We start from the raw sequence: 24279 nt of genomic DNA on the forward strand, positions 1-24279 counted from the left end.
CACGCACCAAGACACAGGTCAAGTCCTTCCTGGGACTGGCAGGATACTATAGCCGATTTATCCCCAACTTGCGGCTATAGCTTCCCCCCCTCACCGATCTAACCAGGGCCTGCCTCCCAAAAACAGTGAAATGGACCAACGAGACAGAAGCGGCGGTCAGCCGTCTGAAGGAAGCGCTGTGCTCCCATCCGATCCTCGTAACGCCCGATTTCCAGGTGCCAATGGTGGTCCAGACGGATGCGTGTGATACGGGACTAGGCGCCGTTCTGTCCCAGATACACGATGGGGAGGAGCACCCCATCATGTACATCAGCAGAAAGCTGGTTCCTAGAGAGAAAAAGTACTCCATTGTGGAGAAAGAGTGTCTAGCGGTGAAGTGGGCGCTAAACACTCGAGTATTACCTGTTGGGTACCCACTTCACCCTGGTCACGGACCATGCTCCCCTGGTCTGGATGGCCAGGGGTAAGGACACAAACGATCGGGTTACCAAGTGGTTCTTGTCCCTTCAACGCTTCTCTTTTTCTGTTGTGCACAGGTCAGGGGTGAAGCATGGAAACACGGATGCCCTATCGAGAAGGGAGCCGTACGTCGCACTGACGACAGTCCCATCCCCGACAGAGCTAAAGGGTGTGTGTGTGTGGCGTACAGCAGGTCAGCCACCAGGGGGAGACTTGTCGAGGCCTGGTGACAGACGGAGTATACGTCGCGAGCCGATGGCTCCATCTGCTGGACGTGCCAGGTCTCGACGGGCTCTCCACCCAGGACTAATTGGGGAGTTGGTGAGTAATCAAGGGCTGATTGCTCACCAGCTGTACAAGCCCCATAAAGCTGCCAGAAGGGCAGCACACAGGAGAGGACTCGGGGAAATGAGGTGACTTCCATGTAGTTGGAGACGGTTACCCGAGCTACGGCGAGTGAGTTTAGTTTGTGTGCCCGACAGCAAGACCCGTAGCCCAGAAGACGTTATCCCGGAGAGGGTCTCATGGGGGAGACCTATCCTATCCTTTTCTTTTTGATTTATTATTTAATAAAACACCCTTGAAACTGAGCTAATCATACTCTGTCCGTGTCTGATCTGTGTAAACGTCTTGACCAAACCCCCTGGTCTGCCACAATATATATATATATGGTTGAAGTCGGAAGTTTACATACACTTAGGCGAGTCATTAAAACTCGTTTTTCAACCACTCCACAAATGTCTTGTTAACAAACTATAGTTTTGGCAAGTCGATTAGGGCATCTACTTCGTGCATGACACTAGTAATTTTTCCAACAATTGTTTACAGACATTACTTCACGTATTATTCACTGTATCACAATTCAAGTGGGTCAGAAGTTTACATACACTAAGTTGACTGACTTTAAACAGCTTAGAACATTCCAGAAAATGATGGCATGGCTTTAGAAGCTTGTGATAGGCTAATTGACATCATTTGAGTCAACTGGAGGTGTACCTTTGGAAGTATTTCAAGGCCTACCTTAAAACTTAGTGCCTCTTTGCTTGACATCATGGGAAAATCAAAAGAAATCAGCCAAGACCTCAGAAAAACAATTGTAGACCTCCACATGTCTGGTTCATCTTTGGGAGCAATTTCCAAATGCCTGAAGGTACCACGTTCATCTGTACAAACAATAGTACTGTCGTGTCTTTGGCTACGCTGGATTAAGTGATATGACAAGTTATTCTATAAAATCACTTCTCTGTAATTCATATTACTGATTAAGCTAATCAGGTGAATGAAATTAACTAGAAAGTCGGGGCACCACGAAAGAATGTTTATAGAGCTGTTATCTTCTGAATAAACTCTTAAAGACCTAGTAATCTTTTACATCAATCGCAGTCAATATTTAATCGTCACCTTGTTTAGTCTCATCTGAAAGTTGTAAATTCTTGGTTATAGTCAACAAGTTGAATCAGCAACACAAAATTTGGTTTAATTATTTATTTACAAAATTCCTAAATAAATCACGCATAATTACATACAGTCGTGGCCAAAAGTTGAGAATGACACAAATATTAATTTTCACCAAGTCTGCTGCCTCAGTTTGTATGATGGCAATTTGCATATACTCCAGAATGTTATGAAGAGTGATCAGATGAATTGCAATTAATTGCAAAGTCCCTCTTTGCCATGCAAATGAACTGAATCCCCCGCCCCCAAAACATTTCCACTGAATTTCAGCCCTGCCACAAAAGGACCAGCTGAGATCATTTCAGTGATTCTCTCGTTAACACAAGTGTGAGTGTTGACGAGGACACGGCTGGAGATCACTCTGTCATGCTGATTGACTTCGAATAACAGACTGGAAGCTTCAAAAGGAGGGTGCTGCTTGGAATCATTGTTCTTCCTCTGTCAGCCATGGTTACCTGCAAGGAAACACGTGCCGTCGTCATTGCTTTGCACAAAAAGGGCTTCACAGGCAATGATATTGCTGCCAGTAAGATTGCACCTAAAGCAACCATTTATCGGATCATCAAGAACTTCAAGGAGAGTGATTCAATTGTTGTGAAGGCGGCTTCAAGGCACCCAAGAAAGTCCAGCAAGCGCCAGGACCATCTCCTAAAGTTGATTCAGCTGCGGGATCGGAGCACCACCAGTACAGAGCTTGCTCAGGAATGGCAGCAGGCAGGTGTGAATGCATCTGCACACACAGTGAGGCAAAGACTCGAGGATGGCCTGGTGTCAGGAAGGGCAGCAAAGAAGCCACTTCTCTCCAGGAAAAACATCAGGGACAGACTAATATTCTGCAAAAGGTACAGGGATTGGACTGCTGAGGACTGGGGTAAAGTAATTTTCTCTGATGAATCCCCTTTCTGATTGTTTGGGGCATCCGGAGAAAAGCTTGTCCGGAAAAGACAAGGTGAGTGCTATCATCAGTCCTGTGTCATGCCAACAGTAAAGCATCCTGAGACCATTCATGTGTGGGGTTGCTTCTGAGCCAAGGGAGTGGGCTCACTCACAATATTGCCTAAGAACACAGCCATGAATAAAGAATGGTACCAACACATCCTCCGAGAGCAACTTCTCCCAACCATCCAGGAACAGTTTGGTGACAAACAATGCCTTTTCCAGCATAATGGAGCACCTTGCCATAAGGCAAAAGTGATACCTAAGTGGCTCGGGGAACAAAACATTGATATTTTGGGTCCATAGCCAGGAAACTTCCCAGACCTTAATCCCATTGAGAACTTGTGGTCAATCCTCAGGAGGCGGGTGGACAAACAAAAACCCACAAATTCTGACGAACTCCAAGCATTGTGTCACGAACCGGCTCAACGATCTTAACAAAAGGCAGACAACGTGGAGACAAGGAATAACAAAATATATATTTATTAACTAAGGTAACCTATATAAAAATAAACAGTGTGTCTACATGGAGTCTCTCCAATGAATGTGGAAGAGGTGCCTTTATCCTGGGACACACCCGGGCCCAGGTGTTTCCCATGTAGCTGACGACCCTCCCAACTCCACCCACCAGCATCCTAATAAGGAAACAAAAGCCTCTGCGTCCCAAATTGACGAGGGGTTACAGGTTCACCTTCCACTTGCCCCAGCCAACCTCCTCCTCAGACCTCAGCAACCTTTGCGCACAGGAAGCAATGTTTAAGAGGAAAGAAGAAAACGAGACAAGGAGGGAAAAAACAGGAGCGATAGAACCTGACACTACCAAACAATGGTCAGTCACGTAAACATTCAGGAACAGGGCACAAGAGTGTCAACTACAAGCTCCAACGAAAAGAACATCTCAGGGTCCTTCCTAATTTTTACAACACCTCTCAACGGTTCATAGTCACCTCTCAACAGTTCATAGTCACTAGTAAATACTAAAAAAAAATCTCGCTCAACCCCTCTGCTGAGCACACCAGACCACAACAAGAGAAATGACAATCACACTGGGCACCACAGAAAAGAGATATGGAGCTTCCCCAAAACCTACAATAGCTCAACCCTAGTCTTCGTGTGGATTCGTGGTGGGTAATTATGCACTGTAGCCCACTGGCAAGGAAGTAAACCCCCCAGCACGCTGGCAGATTCCACCAAGCCACGGATGTGCCCCCGAGACAACTGCTCAGTCCACAGACACCACACAAAAATGTCAAACATTAACCATGCCCAACGTATTCCAAAATGAAACACATCGCTAAGCCTATCAGGGGAAAAAGAAAGGCTATAGCTCCGAGTAGTAAGTTTCACTACCCTACCCAAATCTCCCACCGAGGTACACAGCTGATTGTACTCACCTCCTCAGACTGATGTCCCAACAGCGAGTAGAACAAGAGTTTCCAGGCTGTGCAGGGGTCTGGAAACTAACCAATGTACTCTCTCCAACGCAGTACACAAACCAAACAAAGGCAACCAATACTGGGCCTATCAAACTCAAACAAACTAACAAAATATGCAAACAGAGCACCTACAGAATTGAACAACTCCACGTTCTCTCCCAACACCATACGTTCAAATATCCCAGATGAGCTCCCACTTGTCACAAAAGGGAGACAATGTGGAGACAAGGAATAACAAAATATATATTTATTAACTAAGGTAACCTATATACAAATAAACATAGTGTGTCTGCATGGAGAGAGTCTCTCCAATGAACGTGGAAGAGGTGCCTTTATCCTGGGACACACCCGGGCCCAGGTGTTTCCCATGTAGCTGAGACCCTCCCACCAGCATCCTAATAAGGAAACAAAAGCAAAGAGAGAGAATACGGCAGACAGAGTGGGAGGGTCGTCACAATTGAGTATGCAAGAATGGGCTGTCATCAGTCAGGATGTGGCCCAGAAGTTAATTGACAGCATGCCAGGGCGGATTGCAGAGGTCTTGAAAAAGAAGGGTCAACACTGCAAATATTGACTCTTTGCATCAACTTCATGTAATTGTCAATAAAAGCCTTTGACACTTATGAAATGCTTGAAATTATACTTCAGTATTCCATAGTAACATCTGACAAAAATATCTAAAGACACTGAAGCAGCAAACTTTGTGAAAATTAATATTTGTGTCATTTGTACACAGAATGTATCATACATTGATTACAAATTATGTCTTAAAAGAAAACGTCCCTAGCGGACGGAACAGATATGACAGCTGGTTACACAAAGAAAGGGATGGGGTTTTGAATGTTCTTCAGTCTTCCTGCTTTTTCAAAGGGAGAAGCTATGTCTCTATCGGGCCATAGGCAGCTACTCTATCGTAAATACAGAATCTTATGCATTCTAAATAACTGCCCATTAGGAAAAGGAAAATGCAACAAATATTTACTCTGAGCTGCGCTTCGATCGGTTGGTCGTAGATGGGAGGCCGGGTTGTCCTTTGAAGAATGTCTGGTGGTAGAATGGATACTTGGTAGTACCGTCGTCGTGTGGTAGGACAAATACTCTGTCCGTCCTCTCCTAGCCCACGTCTACAGTTGCTGCGCTAACGTGACGGCTAGGAGGTATCACTTCTTTAGTGAATAAGAGTTCAAAGTTCATACCAAGTTGCCATACTTTAAGCTCATGCTATATTCTGGCTGGTATAGTCGAAATTTATCCTTCCGGCGTGTAGGTCGTCACCTTCACATTGAAATTCGATGCCAATTTCTTTAGGTTCTTGCTGAGGTTGGCTTAGTTCTGTAGGTGGTCTTTGTCCTTTCAACGTGGGGATGGTAAGTCCTCACGTCCTTGGAACAGAAAGTTACATTTTCGTCCAGGGGCTTATATAAGATTGGGAGAGAGGGCAGTGGTTCAAAGTTTACAACCCATGTCTGTTCACTTGGGCGGGGCCTCTGAGTGAGCAGAGTGGTGTTCTTCTGACAAACCGTTGTCTTATTAAGAAGCTAAAAATTACATTTAATCTTTTCACAAATAGTTTCATATTTAAACATTTAAATTGCACAACAATTCCATGTGAATCTGATAACTAGAATGTGTAGATTTTCCAAGATGCAGTTTGTCGTCCTATCATCAGTAATCATGTCTCAGACGCCAACTGAACTGACATCATATTCATTAAGTCCCAACGCATATTTTCAACTGGTTGGATTACCGAAATATGGTTCCGTTTCCCATCTCTTGATGTCACCAGACTCTCTCTCAATGTTAACAAAGGGATTTTCAATAGTCACATCGGTAGAGTAGAGAGAGGAAAAAGGGGAAAGGTATTTATGGGGTTCATAAACCTCCCCCCTCAGGCCAACGTCATGACAGTACGCAAGTATAAACACCATGGGACCACGCAGCCGTCATACCACTCAGGAAGGAGACGCGTTCTGCCTCCTAGAGATGAACGTACTTTGGTGTGAAAAGTGCAAATCAATCTCAGAACAACAGCAAAGGATCTTGTGAAGATGCTGGAGGAAACAGGTACAAAGTATCTATATCCACAGTAAAACTAGTCCTATATCGACATAACCTGAAAGGCCGCTCAGCAAGGAAGAAGCCACTGCTCCAAAACCGCCATAAAAAAGCCAGACTACGGTTTGCTACGGCACATGGGGACAAAGATCGTACTTTTTGGAGAAACGTCCTCTGGTCTGATGAAACAAAAATGGAACTGTTTGGCCATAATGACCATCGTTATGTTTGGAGGAAAAAGAGGAGGCTTTGCAAGCCAAAGAACACCAAAAAGTCAAGGGGTCTGAATACTTTCCTGTATATGCACTGTATATACTATGACAAATGGGATGAGTCTGGCCAAAAGTAGAGCACTTTATGGCGAATTGGGTGAGCCTGGTCAAAAGTAGTGCGAATAGAATAGCCAGAGTGCCAGTCTGTTTCTGCTCTTAGCTCCATGAGTTGGCAAGAGAGCAGAAACCGACTGGCACCCAGGCTAGATATAGTGAAACATAGAGTGTCATGTGGTAGAAAAAAACAAGGACAACTGCCAGTCAGAGTGTGCCGTCTGACCATGTGTGGTGAGGCTAATAGGCCTGTCTTACTGTACCTTGAGCCCCAGGGCTGTGGAGCCGATAAGCAGGAGGGATTGACTGTCCCACACATCCACCTGCAGAGTGTGCAGGGCCAGGTAGCGCAGGAACCAGCGTCTCTCACCCGGCTGTAAGAATGCCCCGTCCACACGGAACTGCAGCTGGAGCCCCGGGGAGCCTGGGAAGAGGGAAATGATACCATACATATAAAATTACAAGAACTGCATCCCCATTCAAGTCAATGGCTCTGTAATGAGTGGACCGGCAGCCATATTGAGTGTACCCGTAGTAATTCTATTTCTATGAATGATATAGCACATGGAGGAGGGAGGGACACAGATACGTACACATTGACATAGTTAAAACACAGAGAAAGCATACACACTCATATGGAGTCATACTATACAGTTACATATCGGGATATTATTTTTTGACGATATATCCTATCGTTTTGACAATATTGCAATATTATGTTTGCGCTAGTTGGCTGTACCTGCACCTTTATAGCTTGTTCTCCAACTTATTTTTAAAAAGGGAGCCAATTTGTTTTCAGCACTTTTATTTCCATAACTGATCAAAACTTGTTCTCATTACTCTCTCTTGTCCATTGGCAGAAGACATACGGTGAGTAATATGTTTGGAACATTGTATTGCAATAAAATCATAGTAACGAATCGCAATATATATAGAATCGTGAGAATCTCAATACATATATCGTATCAGCACCTAAGTATCGTGACACTATCGTATCGTGAGCTCCCTGGTAATTCCCAGCCCTAGTGCACACATACATACTGTCCTATGAGGTCAATTCTGGATAAGAGCTCACATTAAATTAGGCTAATGAATTGAAAATGGCCTTTTGCAGGCATCGAATTTTGATTAATCTAAAGTATTTGTGTGTGTGTGTTCGTGTTTGCCTGTGTGTATTGAAGCAAGGTGTGAACATCTCGTAAACAGTGCCTCGTTAGTACATAACACATCAAACACCAAAGCAACCCTTCAAACCCCCCATTGACAATCGATGTTATACCAAGGTTACACCAATGTTTAACTGAGGGTTTAAAACAAAGAATCATCAAAAGACCAGACACAGGGGCCTCCTGGGTGGCGCAGCGGTCCAAGACACTGCATCCCAGTGCTAGAGGTGTCACTACAGACCCTGGTTCGATCCCAGGCTGTATCACTACCGGCTATGATCGGGAGTTCCATAGGGCGGCACACAATTGGCCCAGCATCGTCCGGGTTAGGGGAGGGTTTGGCCGGGGGCGGTTTACTTGGCTCATCACGCTCTAGCGACTCCTTGTGGCGGGGTGGGTGCCTGCAGGCGGACCTGGTCATCAGTTGGCTGATCATGTTTCGGAGGACGAATGACTTGACCTTTGCCTCCCGAGCCCGTTGAGGAGTTGCAGCGATGAGACAAGATTGAAATTGGGGAGAGAAAGGGAGTAAAAAAAAAAAAATGACCAGAAATAGATGTAAGAACTACTACGGCCCAGTTGTTTTTTTTTTCTCCCACAAAAGCTGGTAAAAAGAAAAGCCCCAAAAAGCCCTGGCCCCCTATTCCCTATGTAGTGCAAGCATTACTTTTGATCTGGGCTCTATAGGGAATAGGGTGTTATTTGGGATGTATCCCCTGTTATCCCTATGACGCATGTCCTCAGCCCCTGTGGCCTGCTGGGTAGCTGGGTAATGCGAGGCCACCTCCGTGCAGCCGTGTCACCCCTGACGTCACTAGCAGTGGTACTACCTTGCTGTATATCTTTCATGCTGCCATGGTACAGTACATCATGTCTGGTCTAAGAGCTTCTGAGAAAAGCAGCTTTCACAATATCTTATGCTTGAAGACACATCTTGCATGCTAAAGACAATTTCATCCTGCTCTTAATTTGAGCAAGTTTGCTACAGCAGGAAAAAAATCTTGCCGCAACAGGAAATGTGAATTATTATGTGGATTATAATTAATGGCCATTTTTGTAGGGGTTGATGCATTTTTTTGTTAGGGCAAATCAAGTAAAATTTCAAAGTGGAAATCAGACTCCAGAAGCCTTTTTAAAACTCAAATACACTACAGGTTTGGATTTCCTGATGTGCAGGAAAATTCCCAGCAACAAATGAGTGGTCAAATTAAGATCCTAAATCTGTAATACAGTTATACAGAGAGACACAGAGAGACACAGAGAGACACAGAGAGACACAGAGAGACACAGAGACACGAGCAGAGAGCGAGAGAGAGAGAGAGAGAGAGAGAGAGAGAGAGAGAGAGAGAGAGAGAGAGAGAGAGAGAGAGAGAGAGAGAGAGAAACTTGGAGCTTGCATACATATGTAAATGTATTCATGATCATGTACAATATGTTCTGGGCACACATCATGGGTGGGTGCAGAGAAGGAGGTGGGCTTGGGATAGGAGCAGGGGTGTCATTCAATACCACTCAGGGACTGCATTCCAAATGGCGCCCTATTCCCTATATAGTGCACTACCTTTGATCAGAGCCCTATAGGCCCTAGTCAGTAATAGTGCACTATATAGGGAAAGGGTGCTATTTGGGATGAGCACACTCAGTAGCGGTAATAATATCTAGGCTGTTTCCTTAGGCCCTATGCATGAGCTCTGTGATTGAATAAGAGTGTTTGCAAATATTCAACAGACATGGATTCAAATATTATTTGAAATACTTTGTGTTTTCTTTAGCCTGCTTGGAGTGCCAGATCAGCAGGGTTTGCAAGTTAGCGCAACTACTCTACTGGTTCCATTGAGCCAGGCAAGCTCAATCAAGCCCAGCTAAAGTATTTGAAATTATTTCAAATAGTATTTGAATTCACGTCTGGTTGGTAGAGTTCAAAATGTTTCCTCTCGTCCCCCCTTACCAGAGTTGACTGTTCCATCCTTGTTAATGACAGCCAGGACACAGGGTGGTGTCTCGCTGGATTTCTTCGGCAGCTTGTCGATGGCCAGTAGTTTCAGGCGCTGTGTGGTCACTGGTGGGAAGCGGTAGAGCTGGAAGGTGAAATGAACAGAGTCTGGCCAGTTGCTGCTCCCCCCCTGCTGTGGTATCCTGTGGGCAAACAGGAAGAGAGGAAACAAAGGTTACCTGTTTATTTATGCTAAACCCTTACATTACATGATGTAACCTGCATGTACTGTAGTACACACTATTCACACTGAACATTACTTCATACACTACAACATAGCGTCTATTCACACTAAACCCTAATGTTATATGACGTTGACGTCATGTACTCCAACATAGAGTAGGTGCTATTCACAGTTTTTAACCCTGACTTAGTCTACAATGTATACCACATTCACCATTCTCAATAAATGACACTATTACTATTACGCTAAAGGCTATATCAGTTAAAGTAGGCCATCTTGATTTTTTATGAATTGATTACACTTTTGCTTGGCCATATTTAGTCTTTATGTTGTATATATTCTATATGTTGTCCATGTACAGAATTTGTCTATTTTCCGTATAGCAAATTGCCCCTTGGGGGATAATAAAGTCTGCTACTCAGCACAGTACACAGGCATATGTTATATTCACTTTAATATTATGTTCTACTTGGAATATCATCGCTGAGCTCCTGCCAAGTATGATAATTTTTTTATCGAACCAATCCATGTGCAGTGGGAGAAGCACATTTAGGATTTAATAACACCCATTTAAAAATGTCATTAAATCAAATTGAATCAGAGAGTCAGATCAGTCAATCATTCAGCTTCGTCGGTTTCCTGGAAACAAAAATCAACACTTTTCCCCCACATCCCCGTCCCTACAGACGTGTCCTTTTTACAGTTCCTTAAAACGACAAAACCAGTAGTGTTTTGAGATTAGGAGGGCTAAATCACTTAATGAAACCCCCATAAATCAGAGACTGATAGAAAAGGTGCCCTCTCAGCAGCTATAGGCCTACAGCATCACACCTTTCACAACCATAGATGGATTCATCTTCGGTGATAAAATCAATGGCCCTACTCTATCAAAACCTGTTGTAACCCTGTATCTGGGGTTAAAATCCTATTTTAGTAACATTTTCTGTGCAATGAGAAAGCATGCTTGTTCTGATTTGTAGTGAGAAGTATTTTTTTTTTCATTGTAATGATGGGACCAAGTTTACTTGCTTTCAGAGCAAGAGGAATGTAGCTTTTGTCCTAGTCTGGAAATCATCTATAGGTGGTAGAGTGATTGAATCTAAATCAGTCCTCAACTTTCTTCTATTTCACACGACTTAAAACGACCACCCTCTGAGCGTATTAGCACTAAAGACACACAATCTCCACACACATACTCTCCAAACCGTGGGTGGGCCCAAACTCTCGCCCGCCGTCCTCTCAGTCTCGGTGCTTGGAATAAATGAGCTGCGAGTGAGATTAGGGACGGAAACGATTACTTCTCTATTTCCCTGCGAGAAGATTAGCAATCAATCATTGGGCATTATATAAATGGGAGGAGAAGCGTTTAGGGAGAGGCAGTCACTGTGAGGTCCACCGAGCACGAACGGTATCAAAACCACCACGTTGAAGTGGAATTTAATAAGAGCAAAGTCTGACCCCGGAGACACACAGGCAGAGATTCCCGTGATAAAGAGGTTGGCGCAAGCTAATGTCTCTACGTGGCTACAGAGATTGGGGTTGTGTCCCAAAGGGCATCCTATTCCCTATATAGGGCACAGTGCACAACCGGACATTAATATTCTTCCAGTAAACAGACAAGATTGATAATTACAGCATTGTAGAGAGAGACGCAGAAATGATATCACAGTCATTCCGGAGACTCGTTGGTTCACAGTCATTCCCCTTTGCCCGCTGTACCCGTTCATCATGTTTATTAGGTAATTTTGTTAGGGAAACAAAGTGTGTCGTGCCCATTGTTTCAGAGCGAGCCACGAATACCGAGGACTCTTTGAGAGCCTTCAAGATGGCATGAAGTATGTATTTGTGAGGTGGTTGAAATTGTTTTAGTGAAAATGCTGAAAGGCCTACAAGCCTGACAGTAGTGAGCAGCTGAGATGGCAGGAAAAAGGATAACATCGAGTTTTATAAAATAAAATACCCTTTTTTTATTACAAATGTCACATCCTTAATTCCCCCCCACGTATGGCACTTTTGAGCATTATCTGTTGATTCCTTTTATGTGAGGTAGACTACTGTAAATTGCCAGCCTGCAATTCAGTCAGAGCGGTAATCGTCAAAACATAAAAGCTACCATTATGTTTCAAACTGCGCTGAAGCCTCAAAGCTGCAGCCACAAAAGAAGTGGCTGTACCTTTGCTCGCAGGGCCGTCGGTGATGCATATGACAAATGCCTGATGCTTTTATCTTGGGGATGACAAAGCTGATGACAAAATAAAAGTCAGGCTTTGGCAGAGGGGACAGCTGCAGGACCTGGGATGTATTTGACAAGGCTTTGTGTGTGTGCGTGTTTTTGTGCATGTTTTCATGCGTGCGTGTGAGCCTTAAATCGCCAAGAGTAAGTGTGTGTAAGTGCACTGAAGTAATCTTGGCTGGACGTCAACATCACAAAGCACTGTATGTCCTTGGCTGGCGACCAAGTGCACACAGGAAATGTCTCTTCTTATATTTTCATACTAAGTGGTGTGGAGGCTCATATAAAATGTCATTTTTTTTCAAGCCCATTTTTCTTATTTGCAGACAAAAATAGTCAAGCTCAAATCCTCATATGTAGGGTGAATCCTAGCTTCCACTTCAGTCAAATGTTCACTTATTTGCCCAGTGAGATCAATGCATGACAAAGTGAACATTTGACTGAAGTTATGATACACCCTTATACTTGCATTGCATTCTGGGAGGCACAGGGCAAATCCATCCTATATGAACAATGGAAGACAATGTACAGTTCAACAGAGTACATAACATGCTGGTTAGAATCAATCTCAGCCTACACTATGCGGGTAATGTTTATGCATGGTGCCGTAGAGCCACAAACATGACCAGACGGCTGTGGGTTCACCTGGAAAATGCCAGAAACTGCAGCAGGAGCACATTGCCCTGCAGGGGATCCGCCTCCTCTCTCTGGGGGTCAAAGTTGACTGGTTCTGTCGGGTCCAGCACTTCAGCCACCAGCCCACTGGGGTCTGTGATGTAGGGGAAGCTGGCTGAGTAGAGGTGGGCCAGGGAGCTCCTGGAACTCACAGAGGAAGAGCTGCAAAAAAAGAGGAAACAATCCTCAAACAAAAAGAAGAATCTAGGCTTCGTCTGAAATGGCATCGATCCTATTCCCTATATAGCGCACTACTTTTGGGCGGAGCCCGTTAGGAAGCCCATGAGGCTCTGGCCAAAAGTAGTGCACTATATATACTAGGGAAAATGGTCTCATTTCAGACAGCCCTAGAGAGTACAAAGTCACTTGTATTAGCAACCAAACTTAATGGAAAAACGCAGTGACATGGGTTGGGTTCAATTCCAGTGAAATAGTCCTAATACTATACTCTATAGTCATTATACTGTATTCAAAGAGGGTTTGTTTTCAATTCACGAAGAGAGAAATTGACCCCAACCCTAATACTCAGGTTGGCATTCGAAACATGAAGGGAGAATGATTAAGATGGTTTGAGGATGTTGGCATCCCCACCCTGTTCATCGATAACACACGAAGAGAGAATCCCGTCTGCGGGGAGAGGAGGACCAGTGTCAAAACGCTCCCTCAGGATTTCAACCATAATCTGTAGATATCTCTAATCACAGTGGCCCACCTGTTTTTCTGAAACCATGGTAACATCCATAACTTATATTTTTGATATTGACATGGACTACTCCGTGCATGATAAGTAGCAGAGCAGCAGACACAGATGCTTGGTTAAAGTGCACATTCAGGGAAAGGAAAATTAACAATCTGTTGTTTACCACGAGATACTACTCAATGTCAGTAAGACGAATGTGACAAATCATATCAGTAAATACAATTTACTTCAAAAGTAATACGAAAAAACAGACTCTCATAACTAATTATGTTTTGGGCTTATTCAGAGGGGAATGCCAAAGACCTTATCAAATGAGCGAGTTTGCCATGGCAATATACACATTTCACACTTCTGTCTCCCCATCTTAATTCACCCCCGATTGGATTAATATTTGAGCCACTGTCTTAATTTCAAAGGGGTTCAATCTGACACACAGTTGTGATTATTGAAATTAAATTAATAAAGTTATTTGAAGTTCATTGTGATCCTCCTCAAATAAGTGGGTCATTCCGCTCAGAAGATGTTTTTTAAAGACACAGTCCCATACGTTACATCCCAGCGAACAGCACCACGCCTATTTGGGTTCCAGACACAGTCTGCATCCTAAACGGCACTCTATTACCTACAGGATACTGTATACTGCCCCCTTACAGTGCATTCGGAAAGTATTCAGACCCCTTGACTTTTTCCCCATTTTGTTAGGTTAAAGCCTTATTCAAAAATTGATAAAAAAATATAACAAATTCTCATCAATCTACACACAATACCCCATAATAACAAAGTGAAAACAGGTCTATAGAAATTTTTGCAAATGTATAAAAAAACAAAAACAGAAATACCTTATTTACATAAGTATTCAGACCCTTTGCTATGAGAATCAGGTGCATCCTGTTTCCATTGATCATCATTGAGATGTTTTTACAACTTGATTGGAGTCCACCTGTGGTAAATTCAATTGATTGGACATGATTTGGAAAGGCACACACCTATCTATATAAGGTCCCACAGTTGACAGTGCATGTCAGAGCAAAAACGAGGTCAAAAGAATTGTTCGTAGAGGTTCGAGATAGGATTGTGTCGAGGCACAGATCTGGTGAAGGGTAGCCAACAATGTCTGCAACATTGAAGATCCCCAAGAACACAGTGGCCTTCATTATTCATAAATGAAAGAAGTTTAGAACCACCAAGACTCTTCCTAGAGCTGGCCGTCCGGCCACACTGAGCAATCGGGGGAGAAGGGCCTTGGTCAAGGAAGTGTCCAATAACCTAATGGTCACTCTGACAAAGCTCCAGATTTCCTCTGTGGAGATGGGAGAACCTTCCAGAAAGACAACCATCTCCGCAGCACTCCACCAATCAGGCCTTTATGGTAGAGTGGCCAGGAAGCCACTCATCAGTAAAAGGAACACGACAGCGTGCTTGGAGTTTTCCAAAAGGCACCTTAAGGACTCTCAGACCATGAGAAACAAGATTCTCTGGTCTGATGAAACCAAGATTAAACTCTTTGGTCTGAATGCCAAGCGTCACATCAGGAGTAAACCTGGCACCATCCCTACAGTGAAGCATGGTGGTGGCAGCATCATGCTGTGGTGATGTTTTTCAGTGGCAGTGACTGGGAGACTAGTCAGGATCGAGGGAAAGATGAACGGAGCAAAGTACAGAGAGATCCTTGATGAAAACCTGCTCCAGAGTGCTCAGGACCTCAGACTGAGGCGACGGTTCACCTTCGTACAGGACAACAACCCTAAGCACACAGCCAAGACAATGCAGGAGTGGCTTCAGGACAAGTCTCTGAATGTCCTTGAGTGGCCCAGCCAGAGCCCGGACTTGAACCCGATCGAACATCTCTGGAGAGACCTGAAAATAGCTGTGCAGCGACACTCCCCATCCAACCTGACAGAGCTTGAGAGGATCTGCAGAGAAGAATGGGAGAAAATCCCCAAATACAGGTGTGCCAAGCTTGTAGCGTCATACCCAAGAAGACTCAAGGCTGTAATCGCTGCTAAAGGGGCTTCAACAAAGTACTGAGTAAAGGGTCTGAATATTTATGTAAATGAAAAAAATGATAAAAACCTGTTTTTTGCTGTGTCATTATGGACTATTGTGTGTAGATTGATGATGTAAAAAAATATTTAATACATTTTACAAAATAAGGCTGTAACAGAACAAAATGTGGAAAAAGTCAACGGGTCGGAATACTTTCCAAATGCACTGTATGGTCCCTGGTCAAAGATAATGGGTGTCATTTGGGACACAGCCTGTAAGACTGGTTTCCATACCAGCCAATTGTTTTCATCTGATTCTGTGCTAATGCAATTGTTTGCTCAGTTGGTAGAGCATGGCACTTGTAACACCAGGGTTGTGGGTTCGATTCCCACAGGGGACAAGTACGAACAATATGAAAATATATGCACTCACAACTGTAAGTCGCTCTGGATAGGAGCGTCTGCAAAATAACTCAAATGTAAATGTAAAATGTTTGTTTGAGCGCCGGCCGCCGTGTCTGTTATTTGCACGGCGTCATTTCTCATGTGGTATTCCTCTGTTACACCATGACTGTACTATATTATGACTACTATTATGATAGCCAACCACCTACATTATATTAGCTCTATATTATCTATTTAGTAAAAAGATATGCTGTTAGTACTCACAGGTTATTTAAAGAATGGCCCCCCTTTAAAAATTACTACTGCACACCGTCTTGTATCGTAAATAGTCACTTGAGATGCTATTTTAGAACAGGGCAGATCCTACTCCTCTAAATTGTCTCCTAACTGAATGTTCCACCTACTGTATACTACCCACTGCACATTATAGAAATTAGCTGACCCATAGATCTCTCGGTAGATAGCAAGACAGTAGAGAATTGTGGTGTAATGGACCGCTGCCCAAGCCTTTGGATGGAGATAACACGGCAGCTAAAACAAGGAGAGTGTTTGAGGAATGTTCAAAGCCACGGCGCAAGGTCGGTAAGCATTCAATAGCCTTTTATCACACATCAGTAACAGCCGCAAGTGTGGACCGTGAATGCTGCTCAAGCCTGACCGATCAGATGCGAGTGACTTGGTTGTAAAATACCAGGGTCGAGACTAGTGTAGAACTGCATTAGCGCCGGCGATAAAGCCCTTTAAACGACAACACCACTTGAGATACAGCACTAGTAATCCAACTGTAGTTAGCTCTGAAGGGTCACGGTTAACTAATTCATTTTGTCCTGCCGTTTATGCAATTTTTCCCAGGACACCTCCTTGTAACGTCGATATAAAGAACCTTGAGGACCCTATCCTACCATTAACATGCAGGCGTTCTGCGAGGCACCCAAAGCAGGCGAGGGACCGATGTGTGAAACCGCTGGCTGTGACAAGGACCCTGGCCTCTGGTGCTCACCTGGGCGCAGCATGTGTTCCCATGGTGATGATGGGGGCATGGATGGGGGTGAATGGCAGCTCTTGGAGCTCCAGGTGGCCCTCGTTGGCCAGCGCAGCAGACTGGTATGTTGGGAGGCGGTCCCTAGGGGACACGTTTAAGTCCACCTCAAGGTGGGTGATGTTGCTGGCAGCTGGGAGCTCCTGTCACAAAGAGAGAGAAAGCGAGAGAGAGAAAAAAAATGTGAGGAAAAGAGAAAGCGAGAGAGAGAAAAAAAATGCTCAGAGAGAGAAAGAGAAAGCGAGAGAGAGAAGAAATTAGCGAAAAAAAGGAGAGAGAGAGCCTGATCAACGTATAGCAGTTGACAAAAACTAACATTGGGTCAAACTTTACATGAAGTCACCCTAAAATGACCTAATTACAGGAAATGTAATTAAACAAATTTAATAAAAAAATTGTACTAAACTATTATTCTACGAAACAAACAGATTGGTCAGTTTCCCTTATTACGTTAATGGAACGCGTCTAGCTAGGTTCGTTGCATCTAGTTCAAGTAATGACAATTTAAAATGGGGAACTTAATGTAAAATGTTTCCCGAGAATGACTCCCCTGAATCATTGACACATGCATCACTGAGAACGATGTATCAGGGTTGTAATCATTAGCGCACACCCACAAAAACGGTTTGCACTGGAAAAAAGTTCAGATTCCTCCCGTTTGTGGCTTACGAATTAGCGTTTTCTCTCCTACTCTCCTGTCCTAGTGGTGATTGGTGGAAGAAAACACCTGCCAGCACATTACAAGACCTTCATCACCCTCCTCCTTAATGACCTCCATCAGTCACACTGTGACGCCCGCAACACCTACAGCCATGATTGAAACCTATACAATGACCTATAGTAGTTAGTTAGGCCTACAGAAAGGCACTAGGCACTGCAGTAGAGGGTGATTCAAGTAAATTAAAATGGCTGACACTTCACTTGAATGCCTACTACATTGATGTTAGATTATTATGTCCTCTGTCTGTTTGATATACAGTGCATTTGGAAAGTATTCAGACCCCTTGACTTTTTCCACATTTTATTACGTTACAGCTTTATTCTAAAATGGATTAAATAAAAATGTTTACTCAATCTACACACAATACCCCATAATGACAAAGCAAAAACAGGATTATTTGTGTGTGTGCAAATGTATTAAAAATAAAAAACAGAAATACCTTAATTACATAAGTATTCAGGCCCTTTACTGTATGAGCCCGTAATTGAGCTCAAGTGCATCCTGATTCCATTGACCATCCTTGAGATGTTTCTACAACTTCATTAGAGTCCACCTGTGGTAAATTCAATTGATTGGACATGATTTGGAAAGGCACACACCTGTCTATATAAGGTCCCACAATTGACAATGCATGTCAGCGCAAAAACCAAGCCATGAAGTCAAAGGAATCATCCGTAGAGGTCCGAGACAGGATTGTGTCGAGGTACTGAGCAATTGGGTGAGAAGGGCCTTGGTCAGGGAGGTGATCAAGAACCCGATGGTCACTCTGACAGAGCTTCAGAGTTCCTCTGTGGAGATGGGAAAACCTTTCAGAAGGACAACCATCTCTGCAGCACTCCAACAATCAGGCCTTTATGGTAGAGTGGCCAGACGGAAGTCACTCCTCAGTAAAAGGCACATGACTGCCTGCTTGGACTTTGCCAAAAGGCACCTAAAGGACTCTGACCATGAGAAACAAGATTCTCTGGTCTGACGAAACCGAGATTGAACTTTTTGGCCTGAATGCCAAGTGTCACATCTGGAGGAAACCTGGCACCATCCCTACGGTGAAGCATGGTGGTGGCAGCATCATGCTGTGGGGATGTTTTTCAGTGGCAGGGACTGTGAGACTACTCAGGATCGAGGTAAAGATGAACGGAGCAAAATACTGAGAGATCCTTGATGAAAACCTGCTCCAGAGCGCTCAGGACCTCAGACTGGGGCGAAGGTTCACCTTCCAACAGGACAACAACCCTAAGCACACAGCCAAGACAACGCAGGAGTGGCTTCTGGATGACTCTCTGAATGTCCTTGATGGCCCAGCCAAAGCCGGACTTGAAATCAAACATCTCTGGAGAGACCTGACAGAGCTTGAGAGGATCTGCAGAGAAGAATGGGAGAAACTCCACAATACAGGTGTGCCAAGCTTGTAGCGTCATACTCAAGAAGACTTGAGGCTGTAATCACTGCCGAAGGTGCTTCAACTAAGTACTGAGTAAAGGGTCTGAATACCTACGTACTTATGTTTTTTTTATCAATTTGCAAAAATTTCTAAAAACCTGTTTTTGCATTGTCATTATGGAGTATTGTGTGTAGATTGATGGGGGAAAACTTTTTTTTTATCCATTTGAGAATAAGGTTTTAAGGTAATAAACTCTCAAAAAAGTCAAGAGTCTGGAATACTTTCCGAATGCACTGTACATGCAGGTTAGAGTTTTTCGTCATGAATCTTGTTCTGGAGGCAGCTATGCAGAGTGGTCACTAGCTAGCAAAGCAACAAAGCCCTAAAATCTGATTCTAACCTAACCACACTGCTAAACCTAATGCATAACCGTAACGTTAAATTAAGACCAAAAGGCACATTTCTTTCAATATAGCCAATTTCGACTTTGCAGCTGGCCCATCTAGGACAAGACTCATCCCAATAAATGTCAACCTGCGATCTAGATGTGGTTCTGGGTTGGTTGGAATGTTTGTCTTGAAAAAGGCCTACTGCAGGAGACCTGAGGTGGGTTTAACAAGTTTTTCGTTTGCAAAGAACATATTTCTTAGTAACAATTTCAGTTGAACGATTTGAATTGACATCCCATAATGTCACGGTGAAGCTGCAAATAGCCAATTTCTACAGTTTTACTGTGGCTTTTTAGCAACAATATTCAAACTTCGCTATTCTTACTACATTTAATAGAATGTCTACATGGCCACTTGTATTTGTAGCAGCAGTTTAGACCCGAAACAGACACTTAGGTTAGCTAACGGTTGCGAATGTTCGCTACTAACACAAAACAATTGAAATGTTTGCTTATATTAGCTAACATTCATAAAACATTTCCCTTGAAGCACATCTACATATTTGTGTTAGCTCCCCGAGCAAATGCCTAAGCTTTAGCTCAGCAGGCTAACACTGTCTTGTGGCATGCAGGAGACCCAGGTTCAAACCCTGTTTGTGTTATGCTATCTGCGTGTTATGTCTGTTATGCTATCTGTAATATAAATATGATGTGTACTAGTTCTGTGTGTGTCTACTGTCCTGGATACAAGAATTATAATGACATTGATTTGGCGATACAAGCGGTAACACTTGCAGCTATGCATATCTTTAAGTCTGTGAGAAGAAGGATGTTCTTGTTGGCCTCTAAATTAAAGAGACATATTGGAGCACATTTGAGTCGGTTTAAACGGATTGTAATGAGAATGAAACACATATCCAACAGTTAAACTCAGACACCCCGAGACTAAACTCATACTGTACTATTTTCACACCATTCATTTAAAAAGAAAAAAACACATTGAATGGATGCCAAATGTACGCATCCTTGTGAGTGTGTGAGGAAATCAAAAAACAACATGGTTGTAACAGGAAAAATGATTACCGTTCCTATTTTGCGAGAAGTTACTCAACACGATTAGTACCCCAGTTCCTGTTCCTGCACCCTCAGCTTTACAATGATCTTCTTTAAAGTAACTGCCCAGTGTTTCCTGATTTCTATTAAATATGACCTATAATTACTTACAATATGAGTGAAATAGTTTTCCATTATTTATTTTTTTCAAATTTTTATTTTTTTAAAAAATATGTTAAAAAGCCGCTTTTCTGTGTTGGAATGGTGTGGGCGTACCACAACGACAGAATGCTGTGGAAGTATACCGGTCATTAAAAATATTTATGCAAGTAGACCCCTGATTGGCTAGCTCATCCTCCTCAGGGAGATGACATCCTGTTCTATGAGGAAATAGCAAGCATTTTTTAACTGTTAGAGGTACAAGTTTGAGATGTATTTTTTTTTTAAGTGTTTTGTTTTATTCAATTTATGCTTTGGCCACAGTTACGAGTATAGGACTACTCAACAACATTATTTGGATATGACCTTTTACAAGTATGATTTTGACTGGTCAGTTACTTTAAAAGCCACAAAAACATTTTAACAAAACCAGTGAGAACTGGGTCTTATTCTGTAATCAGTCTACTCAACATGAAAAGACATCAAATTATCTAGGACATGGACTTTGCATTAAATTTAGCATTGGGTTCAATGTCAAACTTGGAATGGAATGCATTTGTAGTGTGTCCAGGTATTGTTAAATAGAAAATCACAGCTTGTAAAAAACATTTGTAGTGTGTCCAGGTAGTGTTAAATAGAAAATCACAGCTTGTAAAAAACTGGATACCTTGAGAAAATTGGATCAGCAATGATGTGAGTGTAGAGTCAGAGAGTGTTTCTTTTGATTTAGAAGATGAAAAACCTTGTGTAGTCCCAAAGACAAAGAGCATGCCGGAGTTCAGCAAAAAGTGTACTCTCAAGGTCGTGTGTGTGAGCGTGTGCCTGTGTCTGTAGGTATGTGTCTGTACATAGCTTTGTGTTAGAAAGGTGAGTAAGCCTTTGAATTCAAATCGCTGTGTCTGTCTGTGTATCCATGGAAATTATACATGAGTGTGTGTGCGCACACTTATACGTGAGTGTGTCAGAGACCTACAAAGTGCCCATATTCATGTGTTTATGTATCAGTGTGTCTATGTATGTGTGTCTGCGTGTGAGTAGCACTGTGTGTATCCCCATGCATGTTTGTGTCGGTGTGCGCGTGGGAGAGGGTACGGGGGTGGAATCTTACGACATGTGACAGCTGGTGGGCCGACGCCAATGGGGAAGGATAGAGCTGAGAGGAAAACGGCTGTTGCCATGGCGACACGGCAGTGGAGTGGCTCATGGTCGGGTAGCGTGAAGTAGCTGCCAGCTGAGACATAGAGAGCTAGGAGAAACAACAGGAATTCACATGAACTATTTAGACTTTATTAAAACAATATGACAATGCATATCACTGCTGCAAAATAAAGAAAGATTAGAGTCTTCTGTAGAGCACTATGTGGGTAGCATTCTCTATGGCTAGCATAACAGCATTGCCATATATAGGCTTCTATAGCTGCAACATATTATAACACGATGGGTGGGATTTTCGGGAATGTGTGTGTCAAATCATTGCCACCTGTCATTTTAGTTTCCAATGAGACTGAACTTGACCAGACAACAAACAAAAAAGTTCTAATAAAAAGGGACAATATTTAAATAACAGTGATGACAAACAGGGCCAGTACAAATACGTTAAGTTCAGTAGAACAGTGACATGAGCCACAACCATCTCAGTGAGCAGCTGACTGCTCTGTTGTTGTCTTCTCTCCCATTATGTGTCAGGGCAAACAGGCTGGGTAGAGTGTGTTGGCAGTACGGCTCGCGCTCAAGCCTAACGCCACCATTAATTGCCTTCTTCTCTGCCTGTTCCCCTGCTCCTGTGTGTGTGTGTTCTCACACACAGAGGCGCCTCGCTCGTGTCTAGTGTGTTTCACACCCACAGTGGCAGGCTGTGGTGACTTGCGATGTGTGTGTGTGTGTGTGTGTGTGTGTGTGTGTGTGTGTGTGTGTGTGTGTGTGTGTGTGTGTGTGTGTGAGAGAGAATGTGTGTGTCGCCGTTGTGGAGTCGACCTCTCAGCTGGCGGTTGTCATCATATGTCTCTTAGTAAGTGAGAAAACGAGAGGAGGTGGGAGACGGAAGGAAAAAGATATGGAGAGAAAAAACATTTGAAGATTGACTGAGGGGGGAGAAGAAAATATACATTTGTCAAAGAGTGAGATGAAAATTGGAGAACAGAGTTAGGGAAAGAGGGCGAGAAATGGAGAGATACAGAAATAGAAGAAAGAGAGACAGAGAGCATCACCTCGGCAACACTGTTGACTGCCAACACAGGTAACAACAATAACATAACCTGAGACCGGCCTATGATGGGAGGGGGCATCCCAGGCAATACACACACACACACAGTGCTCTATATATTAGATATAAATAGTCTTATAGAGCCTTATCATTCTGCTCAATGTGAACCAAAAGTGTCAGGGATCAATAATTTATGCAGAAAAACAAAGTTGTCAGATCCTACAATGCTTGCAGATATAGCAGTGAATACATCTTGTTTACAGTCCCATTTCTGTGCCGAGTGGCATTGATTAAATGGTGTTTGACAGTAATGCAGGGTAGGAGACCAAGGTTGATTCCCAAATTGCACCCTATTCCCTATATAGTGCATTACTTTCGAACAGAGCCCTACCGTCCATGTTCCAAAGTAGTGCACTGAATAGGAAATAGGGTGCCATTTGAGACAGAGATATGGCTGATGAAGAGGGTTATTTCTATAGACATAAATTGGAACTGTGGATTAGGGAGAGTTGTGCCAAAATCACAAGTTATACTGTAGCTTTTGTTTATTTATTCCCCGCATTGTTGAATACTCGACTTTGATCTGACATGTATACATGTAGCCTCGCTTCTGTTGTTCTGATGGCTCAGTTGGTTGGTGCCTGGTGCTTGTGGGGGCGGCAGTTAGCCTAAGGTTAGAGAAATGGACCAGCAAGCGGAGCCTCGAATGTCCAAATACCAGCTCCGAGTTGTAAGCAAATACAAACATTTCTGTTCTTTCCTGCAAGATAATAGGCTATTATCATTTTTCTTTTAAAAAACGGTGTATTAATTGCATTTCTGTATGTCCGTGAGTACGTTTGACAATAAGAACTTGGGAGCTGCAGGTACAAGGCTAATAGAATATGTTTCAGGCAGTGGAACCAAAATTATTTTCCAATCGTTTCGTTCCACTGTTCCAACCAGCAAAATAAAGTTCTGAACTGGTTTGAACCAACAACAAAAAAAGTACAGGTTTATATCGTTTCTTTCTGTTCCTTTTTAAACCTCTGAAATATATATATTTTTAAATGTATTTAACACAATATTAAATTACTTCATCAATCATGCTGTGCAAATAGAGAAGATTGCTGTGGAGCGGGCAAGGTACAGCTCAGTGAGTTGTTTACATGCGTGATGGAAAGACAAGTGTAGTGCGCAAGATGCAACTGAAATTTGGTGGGTGGGGAGAGAGTGAGAGAAGCTTGAAGCGCTGGGCATCTTGTTGTGATGACATGCATTATCTTCATTAGGCCCACAGAATTATACCTACAGAGGAGCGGCTTCTATAAAGGCACTTTGAATGTCT

General features: G+C 43.2%; 1 protein-coding gene across 1 annotated transcript in view; it reads right to left on the bottom strand.

Annotated features, from left to right (window-relative positions):
- Nucleotides 1-21990, bottom strand: part of LOC106566884 (nephrocystin-4) — a 90052-nt gene extending 68062 nt beyond the window's left edge. Inside the window, exons 1-5 of the mRNA XM_014135427.2 lie at nucleotides 21858-21990; nucleotides 17009-17190; nucleotides 12889-13080; nucleotides 9782-9969; nucleotides 6931-7091 (exon numbers count right to left, since the gene is read on the bottom strand). Of these exons, the coding sequence (XP_013990902.2) occupies nucleotides 6931-7091; nucleotides 9782-9969; nucleotides 12889-13080; nucleotides 17009-17190; nucleotides 21858-21989 (855 nt within the window). The 5' untranslated portion in view covers nucleotide 21990. The remainder of the gene's footprint in view (nucleotides 1-6930; nucleotides 7092-9781; nucleotides 9970-12888; nucleotides 13081-17008; nucleotides 17191-21857) is intronic.
- Nucleotides 21991-24279: the final 2289 nt, after the last annotated feature.

The sequence above is a fragment of the Salmo salar genome, chromosome ssa13 (assembly GCF_905237065.1).
Source record: "Salmo salar chromosome ssa13, Ssal_v3.1, whole genome shotgun sequence".
NCBI lineage: Eukaryota > Metazoa > Chordata > Actinopteri > Salmoniformes > Salmonidae > Salmo > Salmo salar.